Here is a 19,290-nt window from a genome sequence, read left to right as displayed (position 1 = left end):
TTGCTCGGTCTTTTAGTGAGAAAGGAAACATTCGGAGGCGGATGGCGTCATTTGATGCTCCGTTGATCCGAAAGGTATCACATATTTCTAAGAAATTAGTGATATGTAGATGGGGATCCTCGTTCGCAAGCCCATGGAAGGTTGCGGAGTTTTGGAGCATTTGTATCAGATGCGGCCGAAGTTCGAAGTTATTAGCTTCAACATTCGGAGCATTGATAGCGGCGCCTAGGTTACCTACGGTAGGTCGTAGATAATCCATGAGGGTACGTTGGTCCGCCATTGGAGGTGGATCACCCGAAACCTTCTCTTGGTTTTTAGCTTTTAATCTTTTTCTGAGAAAGCGTTCGGGTTCTTCTAGAGGTTCTTTTATGTCCTTATTAGAATTGGAGCTCATACACTATGTAAGATTGGCGTCTGGTTCCAAGTCCTGCAATAAAAACAGAAAAGAATGCTGATCAGAAGGTTCACCACGGCCCCGTGTTCAGTGAACACGGCCCGTGGTCGGAGTTACAGTGATTGTTTTCCAGATCCCAGTTACTGGAAGTTGGACACGGCCCCGTGTTGCACCGACACGGCCCCGTGGTCAGCCTTCTGTAACTTGGAAAACTAAAAACTGCCAGTAACGATGCTGGGCACGGCCCGTGTCCGACCAGGCACGGCCCGTGCTGAGCTCTGCAGAAGCTGAAAAACTAAGAAAATCCTAAAAATTAAAAAGAAGAATAAAAATATGATTAGGCCGTTGATTCCTAACTTTCTTAAAATCCTTGTGTCCCCGGCAGCGGCGCCAAAAACTTGATGCGTGTGTAGTGTAATATAATTTAGATATATAATTAAGCCCTTTTTACACCTTTAGCCAAGTTTTAAATTTATAAAACACGATATTTACTAACACTAAACACACATATGGGCAAGTGCACCCATCGTGGACGTAGTATAGTGTTGGTAAGATACCGAGGTCGTCCAAGGACACAAGAGCTTTTAATACCGGTTTATCCTCAACGTCTAATCAAATCAAAAGTTAGAAAAAATGTTTTTAACTAAGAAAATAAAAACTAACTGAACGCTGAAAAATAAAATAAAAATAAAAACAAATAGACAAGATGAATCACTTGGATCCGACTCGTGTATTAGTATAACCTTTGATTATGTTCGCACTTTTGCACTTGTTTAAGAGATTATCTTAGTTATTGTAGTAGGCCCCTCTATTGAAGGAGACGTTACCCTCAACCCAGTAGTTTGAGTCAGCAAGGATACAATCCTAAAGGGTTGGATTATTGGAAGATAATGAATTAAGTTATTAATGCAAATTATGGTAGGCCCCGCTTTTGGCGGTGACGTTACCCTCGGCTAAGTAGTCTGAGTCAGCAGGGATACAGTCCTAAATAGCCGGGTTATAGTATTAATAGTAGTTAACTTATGAGGGGGTCAAAGAGTTTGGATCCCCGCCATCGAATACCTACGGGCATTGAAGGAGATCCTACTAAATTTGACCCAGGTCCCTTCCAGGACCTCTAAACGCTGAACAAGGGCAAGACCCTTACCAAACCATTCCCTTAACCCCCGACCAGGTAGCCAACATACCTCCATATAGACCGTGGAGATATGAATGGTGAAAATCTTTTATTTTATACAGACAGTAAAATAATGCCAAGACACCACGGATAAACGATAAGGAAAGATCACCTTCAACATAAGCAACTAGTTATTAAAGTCATTAATACAAAACCAAATAAAAAGTGCAAAAGATTAAAAATAAAAAGTATTATACTAAACACTTGTCTTCACCAAGTGATGTAAGAGACTTAGGCAAACATGGCCTTGATTGTCAAGAACTCTTACTATCAATCTTGGATCCCGAGACGACTCACACACTCTACGATGGACAATGGATGATGGTGTTATGGTGGTGGTGGGTGGTGGATGAAGTGTGAGAGAGGTGGTGTGCCAAGGGATCGATTGGAATGAAACCAAGCACTCCTATTTATAGGCTGAACAGAAGGCTGGGCACGGCCCCGTGTCCGCTGGACACGCCCCCGTGCCCGTCTGACACTCTCTCTCTTAATTAATTGTAATTCGCAATTACAATTAATGCGCCTGCTGTACTTTCGCCACGCCCCCGTGCTCACTGGACACGGCCCCGTGGTGGGCAATAGAAGCTTCTACAGGTTTGTCTTTTCTGCTGCTTCTTGGGCACGGCCCCGTGCTGGCTGAGCACGGGGCGTGTTCAGGCTTCTGTTTTCTCTTCTTTGCTTGGGAAGATGCCGTTGAGGGTTCGGGCAGTCTACTTTTATTCCTTTTCTTTTATTTTTGTTAGAATTAGCTGTCTTTTTGCTTCTTTTGTGAATTTGAGCTCATTTCATCCTGAAAATACAAAAGGAAGACAAAAACACTCTTTTTCCAACATTAGTACTTAAAAAGGGTTAGTTTTATGCCTTAATTGATGTCATTTATATGTTGCATTTTACACACATCACTTTTCTATCGAACTATTATATAATCACATTCGTTAATGTGATCGCTACTTTTCTCAATAACATTATATTGAGAGTTTTCCACTTGGATAATTACCCCCCGTCCAAGTTTCCATATGAACTAATCCTATTATTTCTTTGTTATTCATCATCGTGAATAACACATATTTTTATTAGACTTCTCTTAGAAACATCATCCTGAATGGATATTCTATTCAAATTTTATCAGATATATGCAACCGTTATCCCCTACGTGTTTGTTGCATATTACTACTTATGCGGTTAAATTTAAAGGCGTGCACCTGGTAATGCTTGCCCTAACGGGCTTCTCTTGCCGTGAACTTTGTGCGCGATCATCACGCGATTTAGGTCCTCAATGAGTGTGCTCAACTTGTCATACCTCGGACCGTTCCACCGTCATATCCACAATTTGTTCAACTCTCGTCATCTTCAGATGCGAGTGTCCTTCAACTAAACATTTACAAAAGTCAGCAATTTCGACACTTATAAACACCCGTATTGTAATACAAGGCTTTTTTAGTACGTGTCAACGCATGTAATTTCGTTAACTGTATCAATCATTTTAATTGGGGTAGCGTGTATTACGCGATAACCCTATGTGCTGTTTACAACACTTTAACATGTTAAACCATTAACATACATGTACTTACCGGATTTGCGATCAAGCCTCGAACCGAACACACTTTATTCTTTAACCATGAGCTCTGATTACCAACTTGTAACACCCTTGTTATTATTTTAAGGTTTTCGTATAGCTTACGAAAATAAACATGTAATTTTGATTAAATGTACTTTGAAAAATACGGTTAATTTAAAACTTTAACAAATGAAGATTTATATACATCGTAATGAATTTGAGTTCGTCATTTGGAGTTAGGACGAAATGCCGTGCGGAAGCTTTAACTTTATCGTGTTCGGTTCTTCTTCGAGCTTGATCTTCATCTGGGCACTCTTAGGTATCACCTATGATCAAAACCAACTTAAAAGTTAGCTTTGATAGTTAAATAACAAGTTTAAACAAATTATATGGATCAAACAAACTAAAATTAAACAATTTTCGGAATCAGGGGGCTAGACGCTACACCTAGCCCCCTTTTTGACAGCAAGTTGTTTATTTGTTGCTACACTCTCCCAGCTCAACCTTTTATCAAGTCCAAACTTAAAACCACCATAACTTTTGATCCGTAAGTCCGTTTTAGGCGATTCTTTTTCCTACGCGTTCGTAATTTAATTCTCCATCATCATATGGAGTTAAAATTTATCATTCAAACTAATAAAATACCAAATTTTTAAGAAGTCGGCTTATTATTCAAAATCAACATTTTGACCCGTTTGTATTTAAAACCACTCACTTGGTTTTAAACAACAAAATATACACCAATGTATTTAACCCAAAATCCTCTGCTCGGGTTCGAAATTTTATTTTGAATTACGTATGCACATGAAACCATTTCGACCCATTTAGAGAATATTAAGCATTCTAGTCTAAAACTCGTTCTTTCCCTTTCACACTTCATAATTCCACATTCAAGGTATCTACCTATATCTCATAACCATAATGCAAGTTTCCAAACAACCCATAGGGATCGTTTGCCTAATATACCCATTAAGGGCTTTTTGGTCAGTTTTAATCCCTCAATTAACGACGAAGGACTTCCACTAATTAATTGACCACAATACCACTTTTAACTATAAATCTAACTATATGTACCTGGCTAGGGTTATAGCACTGACCCGTTTACATACCTCTTGCTTTAAATTTTCTATTTAAAGCAACGATGTTATTTCCTGTAATCACAAAACTCAACAAGTAGTCCTCAGTTATTGATGTCAAACGATATTAGCACACCATTTGACCCGTTTAGTCGACATGACCATTTTCGCTATATCAACCTTAAACATATTTTAACTAATCTTGTCTATATAAATGTAACGAGATGACAAGTCGCGTACCTTTAAAGCGTTCCCTTCAAGCGCATGTCCACTCCGGTCTGTCCGCTTGAAAACTCGACTCCTTTGTCTATAGAGTTCAATCAACGATTTGTTTAGAACTCCACTCATGACATATAACACATATTTCACAATGTTATTCGAATATGCATTTTTATTCGAAACTTAACATCTTAGCTTTCTCTTAGGCATTTTAACAAACACCTTATGGGCAGTAATTTACATGATTCATTATCAAATTCATAACTTGTCATATAGCCAAATTTAACATCAATCGGACTATTTTATATAAAGGGTAACATCAATAAATCAGAAATCGCTTCATAAATATCAAATTACACTAGAATAACATTCGAAATCCTGGTGTTCATTAAGTTCACAACAACCCACTAATCACCTTCAATGGTGTTCATGGAATTTACTACAATTAGGCATGATTTCATCATATACTTGTCTAGGGCTTACTCCTAGACACTATATCGTTCCTATTCCATCCATATAACAAACATGCAACCATAAATTTCGAATTTTCTAAGATCACCTAGAAATTCAACTAGAGATTTCTCATGAAATTCACATACCTTGTGACCCCCTTACTGTGGAGATCATCAATCTAAGCTCGGATTTCGTTTTGGAATGGATTTGTGCCTTTAATTTGTGAATTTTTTGGTGAGTTAGGGTTTTGAAGAAACCTGGTCGCTCCCTCTGTGTTCTAGTCGATCCACACACCAATGTGTGTATTGGATTTTTCTTTTATTTGTTTTTAATAAAACTTGTTTCATATTTGGCACTTTTAACCCTCCTACTTTCATGAGGTTTTTATTTTGGGTGTTTGTAACACTCTAATTTATTATCACTAAACTCTTATCTAACTAGGTTAGTTTTATCACAAGTTAGTTTATCTCGTTAATATCAACGTCGGATATAGAATTAAAGGATTTATATTTTAGGGGTGTTACATACACCCCGTTACCTCGGGTCTTTTATAAGCTTTGTTTCCTCCAAAGCTTTGATTCACTTTTTAGTTAATATTAGGCTTACTTATTTAGATCCTAATATTTGCCGGGTTTATTTTTATCACTACCGTATTTTACCTGTTTAGTTTCGGTTACTTTATTATAATTAATAAACCCGTTTTTGGGGTGTTACACAAGGATCAAGCATTCTCCAAGCAAAGCTCTTCGCATCGCAATGCCTATTGTGTCTGCTTGACCTTTCATAAGCGGAGACAGAATAAAGCGCCCATACAAAAGACGCTTACTGTCTGCTGCTGATTCAACACATTTCCACTGTAGTGTCCGAGTAGATATTGTTATTTTCTCTCGAACCATAATAATATTATTTGATCTGATCATTGAATCATTTATTGAAATATCTTCAGTTTTGATTTCTACACACGTCTTTTTTTCGGGGGCTATAGCCATTATATGGCATAGGGGTTACATCCCGTACGAAAGTTAATAGTATACCACTTTTGCGAATAGCTTGTAATGCTGCATCTCTTCCAAGACCAGGACCTTTAATCATGACTTTTGCTTTCTGTTGGTGCACTTGTGTCTGTACTTTGTCTGTATTCAGTCTATATGTAAACGATGTCCTAGTTAGTCTGTAAGTTGACCGAGTCAACCATCCTCCGGATTGACTTGGTCAAACAGTTTGTTATTGGTTGTCATTTGTCTGACTCGAAGGATGCACATCGAAGGATAATACTGATCCTTCGATGAACTCGAAAGATGAACCTTCGAATGGATGATCGATAGATCATCCTTCGAGGTGAATACTGATCCTTCGAAAGCTTTGTAGTCGATAGATGATCCTTCGACCATCTATCGAATCCTTCGGACATGACAACCTGGGCTGGGTATATATATACCCATGCAGTGTATGTGAGAAGATAGATGCACACATAGAGACTTTGAGAGCATTTCTGTCCGAACACACACACACATACTTGAGAGTTTGCAAGTTAGATTTGTAAACATTGTGCTTGTAACCGGAACCTTCATACGTATTAATACAGTGGTGTTAATCGGTGAACCTTTGTGTGTTTGTCTTTCTACTTGCTTCATCCCGGTTTGCTTGCTAGCTTGGATTCCGCACTCGCTAGTGGGTTTGTTTAACAAGGTTTAGGTTCGTCATCCTCCGAGAGGGACCTACACTTTCAAGCAGTTCAAAGACAAGGTGGAGACAGAAACTCAAACCAAGTTAAAGATGCTAAGGACGGACAGAGGAGGAGAATTCATCTTAAAACTGAAAAAAGAGTTCTAAACCTTCGGGAGTGTTCAAGGTTGGGTTGGGTAACTTGAAAACTTGTTTTTAAGTGACTTTGAATTTTCCGGCCATATTTCCGGTGTGTTCCGGTGACCGGACATTCTGGATAAGGTTTGCCATTTTTGGGCATACTTTGTTTGAAAGTCAAAAGTTGGTGAAAAGTTGTGTGCAGAACATCCCTTCTGCCGAAAGTTGGTACACCAACCTGTCACCTTTTTCACCAACCTGTCACCTTTTCAGTTGTGTCAGAAGGATTCGAAGGATATCTTTCGACATCGAAAGACCATCTTTCGATCAGGAAGGCTCGATAGATAATCATCTTTCGACCCATCCTTCGAAGTCAGAGATCTATCCTTCGAACCAGGGAATCTTTTCGAAAGATAGTTATTCGAAAGATAAGGATCTTTCGAATTGTGAATCTTTCGAAATAATTATTCGAAGGATAAGGATCTTTCAAGAGTGAATCTTTCGTGATAACTATTCGAAAGATAAGGATCTTTCATTGTGAATCTTTCGAAGTCTTTGTTCGAAACTCAACAGTGATCCTTCGAACACTGTTGATCCTTCGAACAAGTCCTGATCTTTCGAACAAGTCAGTATCTTTCAATTTGTGTCTGTTTGCATTTAACAGTTTGTGTTTGTGTAGGTTTTTGATCAAAATGAGTTGTACAAGTCCTTGGGATTGGAGTTTGAACTCACAATCTAGTCAAGAACTAACTTCTGCTGATGCTTGGGCAAAAAGTATGTTTCCACCGCCATCAATCAGTCCAAGTCAATGGGCTTTGGTATCCAATCAAAGTCAAAGCATTCAAAACCTTTTGATTAGTGAAAGCGAAACGGGAAGCAACAATCGTCCACCGAAGTTGAACCATATGAACGATTTTCCATCATGGAAAAACCGTTTTCACACGTATGTTCAAGGGCAAAGCACCGATCTTTGGACGTGTTTCATCAATGCGTTCAATACTAATCTTGAAACTGCTGCGTCCACTTCATAAGGTTATGCCAACATGCTGGAAAATGACAAGAAGGCTTATGAATTGGAGAAAAAGGCCTTTGCTACACTTACACAAGCACTTAACAAAGAAATCTATCATCAGTTCTCCTACTGCAAGACCACGAAAGCGTTGTGGGATGCCTTAGTAGCTAGAGGAGAAGGCAATGCAGCTGCTCGAAAGTCTCGTCATGATTTGTTGAAGAAAGAGTTTGAATCGTTTCAGTTTTTGGAAAACGAAACTCTAAATGATATGACAACACGTTTCTATCATCTGATCAGTGAAATGTGTGCTTATGGGGTTATTTCTACTCAACAAGACATGGTGAATAGGTTTGCTGACGCCTTACCTCCAAAATGGAGTTCTTTTATTGAGTTGTTGAAGCACACTGGAACTCTAGACACGGTTAACATCTACGAGTTCATTCAGAAGCTGGAACATAAAAATGATGAAGAAATCAGGAAAGCAAGGCGTGCTCCAGCTCCTCAGAATACAGAAATGTACCTTCCAGGCTTCGATGCTTTGGCAAGATCCGCTGCAGCTCAGCAACAGCAACCTAAACTGCAAACTGCATTTGTGTCCAACACAAGTTCCTTTCCATTTCCTCAGTCAACAGCTGCTCCACCACAACCTCAATTCGATCCGAGGTCTTACATTCCTGTTCCAACACAGCCACAAGTCCAACCTCAACAACAACAACAACAAGCTCATTATACAAGCAATCATCAACCTCAACCCCAAAATCCTAACACAATCCGAGTCGACAATTCAAATCTTTCACACCTTAGCATTGAAGTTGCTAAGGAGCATATGGAAATTATCAACACCATGGTCAGTGCTTACTGTGGTTTGGTAGCAGGTCAGCTTGGAAACATCAACATGACCAATGAAGATTATCAACAGATCGACAAGGAAGAAATGGAGTTGATGGATATTAAGTGGGCTTTTGCTAGTGCGGTTAGAAGGGCCAAAGACTTCATGGCTCGTACTGGTAGAACTTCGTTGGAAGGAAAGAAAGATACGAAGTATGGGTTTGATATCAACGCCGTTACATGCTTCAACTGTGGTAATAAAGGGCACTTCAAACGTGAGTGCACTCTACCAACAAAACATGGCAATCACAACCCTTTCAGAAACCAGACGAGTACTACAAATGTGAATGCCCAGCAAGAGAACCGTGAAAGGAGGATGGTGGCAGTGAATAACAATCAGGGCCAGCTTGGAACTTCAAATCCCAATCGGGCTCTGGCTGTTCAAGCAGATGAGGGATGTGACTGGTCTGTGCAATTTGGTGATGATGATCAGAGAAGTGGAACAGCTTGTTATGCAAAGATCATCGAGCATGTTCATAAAGAAGAGTCTTCTGGAAGTGATGACAGTTCTGGTTATTCTGGAAGTTCTGATGAAGAAGGCTCTGTTTCTGGGGATAATCACTCAGAGTCTGATGTGAAGGAGGAAGGAGGTGATGATATTCAGGATCTACTGAATGAAGCTGATGAGCTTAAATGTCAGAAATCAATTCTGATTAGGAAGGCGGCTACTGCATCAAAGGAAATGGAGAAGTTCTTTTCTGAAGACGGATCTTTTTCTTTTCAAACTGCCTTTATGGCAAACGGTTCAGCCTCTTCTAGTCAGGTAAATTCTGAACCTCCTGCTCCTAGTGTGTGCAAATCATGTGCTGATATGAAGCTTGAATCAGAAAAGCTTCATAGTCATAATCAGAATTTGGTTATTGAACTGTCGAAATGCAAAGAGGCGAACATGGCTTTATCTCGGAATGAAAAAGAATTTAAATCTGTAATAGAAACATTAAAGAAAAATGTGTCCGAGGTTAACAAAGTAGTTTACCACAAGCAAGTAAGTATAAATGAATATATTAACATTGTGGAAGAAACTAAAAAGCAATTAGCCATTGCCCAATGCGAGCATGATGCGATCAAACAGAAATCGGATAGTTATTCTAACTCCCAATTTGTGCTTGATCACATCATCGATGTTCAACAACCGAAGGGAAATCGGAAAGGCATAGGGTACAAGAAATGTCCGCCCCCTTTGATGAACAATTATACCAAGATGCCTGATGAGGAGGAAATGCCTCGGTATGAACCCAGTGTGCCTCTAGATGTTGAGGAATTTGCTGCTGGCCTAGGGTTCAAACCGGAAAATTCATTCTCTAAGCAACCAGAAACGTCATCATCCGTGAAGCAAAGTCCTCCAATCATTGAGGACTATGATTCTTCAGATGATGAATCAGATGTGAATGACAAGGATGAATCACTTGATGAAACAAAAGGAGTAGAAATTCCAATTGAGAATCATATTCTTTGTGATCCTCCTACTCCTGTCGTGCAACCTTTTGTCAAGCAAGTGATAGATCCTGTCAAAGCTGTTAAAGATGTCAGGAATGACAAGGAAAGTATGTCTGATGTTAAAGGTGATAATCTGTTGTATACTTTGGTCGGTGATAGTAAAATTTATTCAAACAAAGTTTTTCCAATCAAAAATGTCAATCAATCTTTGATTGACAAAGTGTTTGAAGATACTACGAATAAATTTTTGGGAAAGACCATTCCAGGAGTTGTGGTAACACAATGTGATCCTGTTCCAAAATCAGAAATTAGAAAACAATTTGGAAACCAAAAGTCACCGACAAAGCAACAACCAATTGCCTTTAAGGGTAAACAACAACAACGAGCTCCAAAGCCAAAGGCTAATGTTGAATCAAAAGGAGCTCGTTACAAGAAGAAAGCAAAAGATGTTAAATTTGTAGTATCAAAAGGTACAGATAAAATTGAGACCTTTGAAAACAAATCAAACACTGATTTTGTACAACAAGTCAAGATTTTGAAACGTAACAGTGATAACAATTACACCCAACACACAAACGGGTGTGATGAAAGAGCAAGTACCTCAGGTTCTACAGGTTCGACATCTGCTAGTCGATCAAGTTCTCCTAAGTTTGTTGAAAGGAGAACTTGTTTCAAATGTGGGAAGTTTGGGCACATCATTAAAGACTGCACAAACTCGCCCAAACCAAATTTTGTTGAACGAACCCCTTCTGAACAAGGTCACTCACAACGTCATCCTGTTTCTCCAAAACATGATAAAAGAACTGTTAAGGAACAAGAAACGAAACAACGACGTCATCACATCAAAGCTGTTGAAAAGGCTTTAAAATCTGAAGTCAAAACGGTTAAAAGAAAACCTAGTTTGTCACAACCATTAAAGTCAGAAACTGTACATAATACACAATCTGGTAACCAAAGACAAACTTGGAGATCTAAAAAGAGTGATAGTTCAGGGGGAGTTAATGTGTTTGAAAACCATCAACAGATCGAGCTCACGTTTCGTGATGCTCAGGGACGACCCAAGACCACTAAGGCTTGGGTCCCCATCCTCAACTGATGTTTTTATGACATGTGCAGGATGTTCTAGGAGGAACTATTAATAGTCATTGGATTGTTGATAGTGGAGCATCCAGGCACATGACTGGCGACTTACGACTCCTATACGACGTGAGAAATATTAGAGGAGGGTATGTTGCTTTTGCGGGTGACAAAGGCGGTTTTATCACTGGAGAGGGAAGTATCTCCAACGGCATCGTGTGCTTTGATAAGATCAATTATGTTAAGCAAATTGATCATAATCTTCTCAGTGTTTCGCAAATCTGCGATAAGAAATTCACCGTGCATTTTGATGATGCCGGCTGCTATGTGCTGAAACCTGGATTCAAAATTACACAAGAATGGATTCTCTTATCGGCTCCGAGAGTTAATGATCTTTATATTCTCGACATGAGCCAAGCGATTACAACATCTGCACAAGTCACTTGCTTTGTCTCAAAAGCCACGGAAAAGGAGTCTAAATCTTGGCACAGAAGAATGGGACACATTCACTTGAGAAAGATGAACCATTTGGTGAAAAATAATCTTGTGAATGGTGTGCCTGTGAGAAGTTTTCATTTACAAGATATCTGTGTCTCGTGCCAAAAAGGAAAGCAAACAAAGAAGTCTCACCCTTTGAAGAAAATCAACACTGTCAGCATGCCTCTCGAACGTCTTCATATGGACCTTTTTGGACCTATGAAGCACAAGACAACATTCGGAGATGCTTATTGTCTAGTTGTTACTGATGATTATTCTAGATTTTCTTGGGTATCCTTCATGGCACACAAGAGTCAAACTCCTGGCATCCTCAAGGATCCTCTTACAATGTTGGAGAATCTCTATTCGTTGAAAGTGAAGAGGATCCGAAGCGACAATGGAACCGAATTCAAGAATCAAGTTATGGATGAGTTTTGTACTTCTAAAGGCATTCTTCATGAGTACAGTTCTCGATATACTCCACAACAAAATGGTGTCGCGGAGAGGAAGAATCGGACGATTATCGAAACTGCAAGAACAATGTTAGTAGAGTCGGAACTCCCTATTCAATTCTGGGGGGAGGCTGTATCGGCTGCATGCTACACGTTAAACAGAGTTCTTACAGTAAAGAGACATGGCAAAACTTGCTTCGAACTCCTTCAGAAAAGGAAACCGGATCTTTCTTACCTAGAACCGTTTGGTGCTCCATGTACTATGATTGAACCGGATGGAAAGTTTGGAGCAAGAGCTATCGAGGGTTTCTTCCTTGGATATGCTACTCCGAATTTTCGTGTTTGGAATCTAGCTACCAAAAAGATTGAGCTATGGAGTGAAGTGAGGGTTCAAAGGTACACGAGTCCTGTTAGGGCTCCGGGTGATCCGTGGATGTTCGACTATGATGGGCTATTTGACTCCTTCAATCTACCAACCTTTGACGAAGAATCAGCAGCGGCTAGGATGTTGTTGGAAAGTGACAACGCTGCTGTCTCGCCTTTGGTTAGACCTATTGTTGTTGACCCTCAAGCTTCTTCGTCTGTCAACAATATGGTTCAAAATGAGGTTTATGAAGATGCTGCTGATTATAATGACTCTTCTGAAGATGATGAATATCATGATGTAGCTGAAGGATCTTCGGCTCCAGCTGCTCCTGTTCAAGGTGCCTCTGGTGATACACCTCATACGCAGAATGTAGACACTGCTGAAGGGAATGCATCCACCTCTACCCACATTCCTGGTGTGGAGTTGGTTGTTGATCTTAATCTGAATAATTTGGGTATCAATGCTCGTGTGCCAGATAATCCTGAAATGAGGATTCATGATACCCACCCCCAGCAGAATATCATAGGAGATGTCCATCGCGGTGTGCAGACGCGTAATCAGCTGAGAAACAACCGGAATGCTGGTTTGTATTCAGCTATAAGAGAATCTGGTCAACAGAATGACTGGTCCTTCGTGTGTTACGTGTCACAAGAAGAACCAAAATCGTGGAAAGAAGCGTTGAAAGATAGTGCTTGGGTTGAAGCCATGCAGGAAGAATTGCAGCAATTTCAAAAGCTTGGTGTTTGGAGGCTTGTTGAAAAACCTGAGAATTACAAGAAGATTGGTACCCGTTGGGTTTTCAAATGCAAAAAGGATGACCGCGGAGTTGTTATCCGAAACAAAGCACGTTTAGTCGTTCAAGGTTTTCGTCAGATTGAAGGGATCGACTACAACGAAGTGTATGCACCAGTGGCACGTCTCGAAGCAATTCGAATCTTTCTAGCCTATGCGTCTTTCAAAGGATTCAAGGTTTATCAGATGGACGTGAAAAGTGCATTCTTACATGGTGTGGTTGAAGAAGAGGTATACGTCGAACAGCCTCCAGGTTTTGAAGATCCTATCCATCCCGATCGGGTTTGGTTGCTCAACAAAGCTCTCTATGGTCTTCATCAAGCGCCACGAGCTTGGTATGCAACCTTATCTACCTATCTGCTGGAGAATGGTTTTCGAAGAGGTCTTATCGATTGTACTCTCTTCATCAAAGAACAAGATGGAGATCTTCTTCTGGTTCAGGTATACGTTGATGATATTATTTTTGGTTCTACTAATGATGTCTTGTGTAGGAATTTCGAGCGCATTATGCAGGATAAATTCGAGATGAGTGCTATGGGGGAAATGACCTTCTTCTTGGGCCTACAAGTGCAACAAACTGAGTCTGGGATATTCATCCATCAGACTAAATATGTTGGTGACATCTTGAGCCGGTTCCAGATGTCTGATGCAACGCCCATTGGTACCCCATTGCCACAAAATCACGGAATTACTCCTGACCTGAAGGGTGAAGCTGTTAGCCCCTCTACTATCGCGCGATGATCGGATCTCTTATGTACCTCACAGCATCAAGGCCAGACATAATGTATCCAACGTGCCTGCTAGCCAGATATCAAGTTAACCCGAAGGCCTCACATCTTGCAGCTGTCAAAAGGATTTTTCGTTATTTGAAGGCATACCCTGACACCGGTCTGTGGTACCCTAGGGATAATAACTTTGAATTGGTAGCTTTCAGTGATTCTGATTTTGGCGGATGCAAAATCGACGGCAAATCCACAACGGCTGGATGTCAGTTTTTAGGAAATCGCCTAGTCACATGGCAGTGCAAGAAGCAGACGTGCGTCGCTACATCAACATGCGAAGCTGAATACATTGCTGCCTCAAGTTGTTGCTCCCAAGTTCTTTGGATCCAACAACAATTGCGGGACTACGGTTTTGAATTCCTAACTACTCCTATTTACGTTGATAATTCTGCTGCATTACAGATCACTAGAAATCCTGTGCAGCATTCAAAGACCAAACACATCGAAATCAAATATCACTTCATACGTGATTGCTTTGAAAAAAGGCTAATCGATGTTGTTAAGGTCCACACCGATGACCAACGTGCCGACTTATTTACCAAAGCTTTTGACAAATCAAGATTTGACTTTTTATTATTGGTAAACGGCATTAAGGTCAAGCAAGAGTAAACCAACATCGGAAAATCATTTTTGTAAATATCTTTGTGTATTTTAAATTTATCTTAGTTTATTGATTTTAGGGGGAGTAAATTCAAAAATCGGAAAATCCAAAAACATCGAAAAATTTCAAAAACACAAAAACAATAGAAAAACAAAAATGAGTTTCCTGGAGAGTAATAGAGAAAATGATAGTACATCAGTGGTCTATTCAAACCTCTTTAAACCTTAAATGAAAAACGATAAGCAGCTCTATATAAGATGTATCGGTAGGCTCACAATCATTTTAAAGTGTGCAGGGTGATATAAATCTTAAATCGACTGAAGACCAGGTAGGAACCATTCATTGGCATATGGTCTTAGTACCGAAATTTCGTTTGATAGATTGCCGAGGTTCTGAGATATTCGGTCTTTATGCTGCTTATCATCTGGGTATCATGGTTGTATCTTTTACCGAAAAATAACGGGGACGCAAGTCTAGATCTTCCATGATACTATACATACGTGTACATATTACATACTGCATTCGACCTCAATAAGTGATAAACAATCACATGTCCATATCAAATAAGTGATAAAATATCACATTTATCCGGGTGTTAAGTTCGTCTCTCTGCTGTACGGAAGTACTGACCTGTTCACGGACTTGCACCTGTGCCCTCATGCATAAGAAAATCAAGTTCCTCATCAATAAGTGATTATATCACATAGGGCTTGTTTTCAAATCAAAATAAGTGAGTATCTCACATTTTATACGGTCAAACAGATGATAATCGGTATACTCACCGGTAAGATGAACCCTCGTGCATACCTTGATACGGGAATGTGTCGTGATGTGGATGAACACCGGTCGGTAAGTATAAATCATACCTTAACGTATCCCCTCGCCATGATTACATCTGATAAGTTGAGCTTAAGTGAACAACCATACCGATAATTGTTATAGGATGCTTATCTTAATGTTAACTAACTGAACAACAAGAGTGTTTTGGCATGACCGTACACTGATATGATTCTCTTACCCTCGAAACTCGCAAAAAGAATGTCTGTATATATTTATTTATTTACTGCTTAACTTTTATTGTTTTCTTTTAAAACAGTTTCGTCGTTTGGTGCATATCAGCACGACATTAGCGGTGATGTCGTTTGATAACACTCAAAGGATATTAAAATTGTTGCCTTTTAATTTCAAAAATACCAAAAAGATTTTAGGTGAGTTTTAATATAAACTTTATAAAAGCCAAAAAGATTTTCTTTCTACTTTATTTTCGATCGTACGATGTTGGAGCTCGAGTCTTCGTTACCTGAAACCTGAACGAAAACCGGATTGACTAAATCTTCATAAACGGTCGAAATTTGCAAGTTTTGAAAGTTAAATCTAAAATTGAGAAATTTATAAAACTTTCAAACTGTCGGACGGTGTTTGATTGTGACATGGTCATACGTGTGTCATTTGTTTATGCTAACAATTCCAAGCAGTTGTTCTCATTATGCGTTTAGATTTCTTGCATGTGCAGATTCTAAAGGCTAGGAGAACATGGTCGATGACAAGCTTTGGAATGAAGACACGACGAGAAGGCGCTCAAAAGATGAAGATGATCGAGTTGCCGCTGGCCATCATCAACACCACAAGGATCTCACTTCATAAAGATCAAGTCATTCACGAGCATAACTCAAGGGGGAGCTTATGTTAAGGGGGAGTTTGTCAACACACTTCCTACATGATACGGGTAGTTTGTAGATACACTCTCTGCTTTCAAGTCGTGAAGACTTTGAAGATCCTCCGACATTGAAGACTTGAAAGGACATCAAAGTTTTGAGAACTCGAAGACCAAAGACCATCGAAGTTCGAGACAAAGCTACAGCCAAGGGGGAGTTTGTTGGTGCACTTGTGTCTGTACTTTGTCTGTATTCAGTCTATATGTAAACGATGTCCTAGTTAGTCTGTAAGTTAACCGAGTCAACCATCCTCCGGATTGACTTGGTCAAACAGTTTGTTATTGGTTGTCATTTGTCTGACTCGAAGGATGCACATCGAAGGATAATACTGATCCTTCGATGAACTCGAAAGATGAACCTTCGAATGGATGATCGATAGATCATCCTTCGAGGTGAATACTGATCCTTCGAAAGCTTTGTAGTCGATAGATGATCCTTCGACCATCTATCGAATCCTTCGGACATGACAACCTGGGCTGGGTATATATATACCCATGCAGTGTATGTGAGAAGATAGATGCACACATAGAGACTTTGAGAGCATTTCTGTCCGAACACACACACACATACTTGAGAGTTTGCAAGTTAGATTTGTAAACATTGTGCTTGTAACCGGAACCTTCATACGTATTAATACAGTGGTGTTAATCGGTGAACCTTTGTGTGTTTGTCTTTCTACTTGCTTCATCCCGGTTTGCTTGCTAGCTTGGATTCCGCACTCGCTAGTGGGTTTGTTTAACAAGGTTTAGGTTCGTCATCCTCCGAGAGGGACCTACACTTTCAAGCAGTTCAAAGACAAGGTGGAGACAGAAACTCAAACCAAGTTAAAGATGCTAAGGACGGACAGAGGAGGAGAATTCATGTCGGCTGAATTCAACAAGTATTGCAAAGACAATGGCATAGCAAGACAGCTTACAGCGCCATATTCCCCACAGGAAAACGGAGTAGTGGAAAGAAGAAACATGACGATGTTATCAACTACTCGAAGTATGTTAAAGGCAATGAACATGCCACAAAATTTCTTGTGAGAAGCAATAAGACATACGTTATATGTATTAAACCGGATTCCAACGAAGGCTTTGGTAAACAAGACCCATATGAAGCATTGAAAGGAAGAAAGCCGAATCTGGAACACTTAAAGGTTTTTGGTTGCACAGCTTACGCTAAGGTATTACTACTTCAACAAAAGAAGTTAGATGATAGAAGTGTACCTATGGTTTACCTTGGAATAGAAGAAGGATCAAAGGCAAACAGATTATATGATCCGGCGAAAAACAAGATATGTGTCAGTAGAGATGTAAAGTTCATGGAAGGTCAACCATGGAACTGGAATAATTATATGGAAACGATAGATTCAGGGAATCTCGAATGGACAAACTTTGTCATTCAAGAAGATGACAACCCACTAGAGTTAGAAGAAAATGAACCAAGTAGTCCTGGTAGTAGCGGGCCACATCATGAAGATTCAGGAGTAGATCAGACAGAAGAACAAGAATCCTATGAAAACCCGCCAGCACATTCGTACAATCAGAATTCAGCAGGAAGTTCAAGCAGATCAACAAGCAGAGGTCCATCTACATCTGAAAGTACAACAGAGAGTATTAGTGACACTCTAGTAAAACTAAGAAGTCTCGAAGAACTGTATGAAGAGACGGAGGAAATTCAAGTAGATCCACAAGAATTACTACTTGCTGAAGAAGAACCAAGGAATTACAAGGAAGCATCTAGTGACAAAAAAGTGGATTGAAGCAATGAAGGCCGAGTTAGACTCGATAAACAAGAATAACACTTGGAGGTTGACAAAGTTGCCAAGAAATCACAAGGTAATAGGTTTAAAGTGGGTATTCAAGACTAAGAAAGATGCAAACGGAAACGTGGTCAGACACAAAGCAAGGCTGGTTGCAAAAGGATATGTCCAGCAACACGGAATAGACTTTGACAAAGTCTTTGCACCAGTAGCACGTATACAGACAGTTCGACTAATGTTGGCTTTAGTAGCATATCAAGGTTGGGAAGTACATCACTTAGACGTGAAGTCTGCATTCTTATACGGAGATCTCAAACAGGAGGTCTATGTCTTACAACCAGAAGAATTTATAAGCCAGGAGATGAAGGAAAGGTTTATAAACTATCAAAAGCACTGTATGGATTAAGACAAGCACCAAGAGCTTGGAATACGAAGTTAGATCAAACCCTAAAGTCACTTGACTTCAAGAAGTGCACTTTAGAGAATGCAATCTATACACGGACGAGTAAGACTTCTAAACTAATACTCGGAGTCTATGTTGATGATTTGATAGTCACTGGAACATCAAGGAAGGAGATAGATGTTTTCAAATATCAGATGAAGAACAAGTTTGAAATGAGCGATCTAGGATTGCTAGCATATTATCCAGGAATATAAGTTATTCAAGCAGGGGGTGAGATAGCCATCAAGTAGACAGGCTATATCAACAAGATACACAAAGACGCTGATATGTTATCCTGCAACGACACAAAGATTCCTATGAATCCAGGAACACAATTAACAAAGACTGAAGAAGGAGATCTAGTAGATGCAACACATTACAGAAGCCTGATAGGTTCTCTCAAATACTTATTGCATACAAGGCCAAATCTATGTTACACAGTCAGTCTGCTTAGTAGATTCATGCAAGAACCAAAGGAGCAACACTTGAAAGCAGTAAAGCAAGTACTACGTTATATAAAAGGAACTAAAGAGTATGGAATCATCTACAAGAAGCAAGGAGGATGTAAGATCACAGGTTATAGTGATAGCAGTTATGGAGTTAATACAGACAAAGGAAAAGGAACATCTGGTCTGGTATTCTACTTTGGAGAATCACCTATAACCTGGTGCACACAGAAGCAACAGACAGTGGCACTATCATCATGTGAATCGGAATTCATGGCAGCCACTGAAGCAGCATGCCAAGCACTATGGCTTAAGAGATTGTTAAGCGAAATTACAGGCTGGAAGGAAGAAAAAAATAACACTAAGGGTGGATAA

At 39.7% G+C, this 19,290-nt stretch overlaps 1 protein-coding gene across 1 annotated transcript; it reads left to right on the top strand.

Moving 5' to 3' along the window:
* The first annotated feature begins 18,786 nt into the window (after positions 1-18,786).
* LOC118485024 (secreted RxLR effector protein 161-like) lies at positions 18,787-19,290 on the top strand. Its single transcript, XM_035981235.1, has one exon. It carries the CDS (start codon positions 18,787-18,789, stop codon positions 19,288-19,290), a length of 504 nt encoding a protein of 167 aa, XP_035837128.1.

This window comes from Helianthus annuus, chromosome 12 (assembly GCF_002127325.2).
Source record: "Helianthus annuus cultivar XRQ/B chromosome 12, HanXRQr2.0-SUNRISE, whole genome shotgun sequence".
Classification (NCBI taxonomy): domain Eukaryota; kingdom Viridiplantae; phylum Streptophyta; class Magnoliopsida; order Asterales; family Asteraceae; genus Helianthus; species Helianthus annuus.
The sequence above is the reverse complement of the archived record's forward strand: the minus strand, read 5'-3'. Positions and strand labels throughout refer to the sequence as shown.

Bases quoted from the DNA above. Each gene is read 5' to 3' on its own strand.
- LOC118485024 (XM_035981235.1), top strand. From the start codon at position 18,787: ATGAATCCAGGAACACAATTAACAAAGACTGAAGAAGGAGATCTAGTA.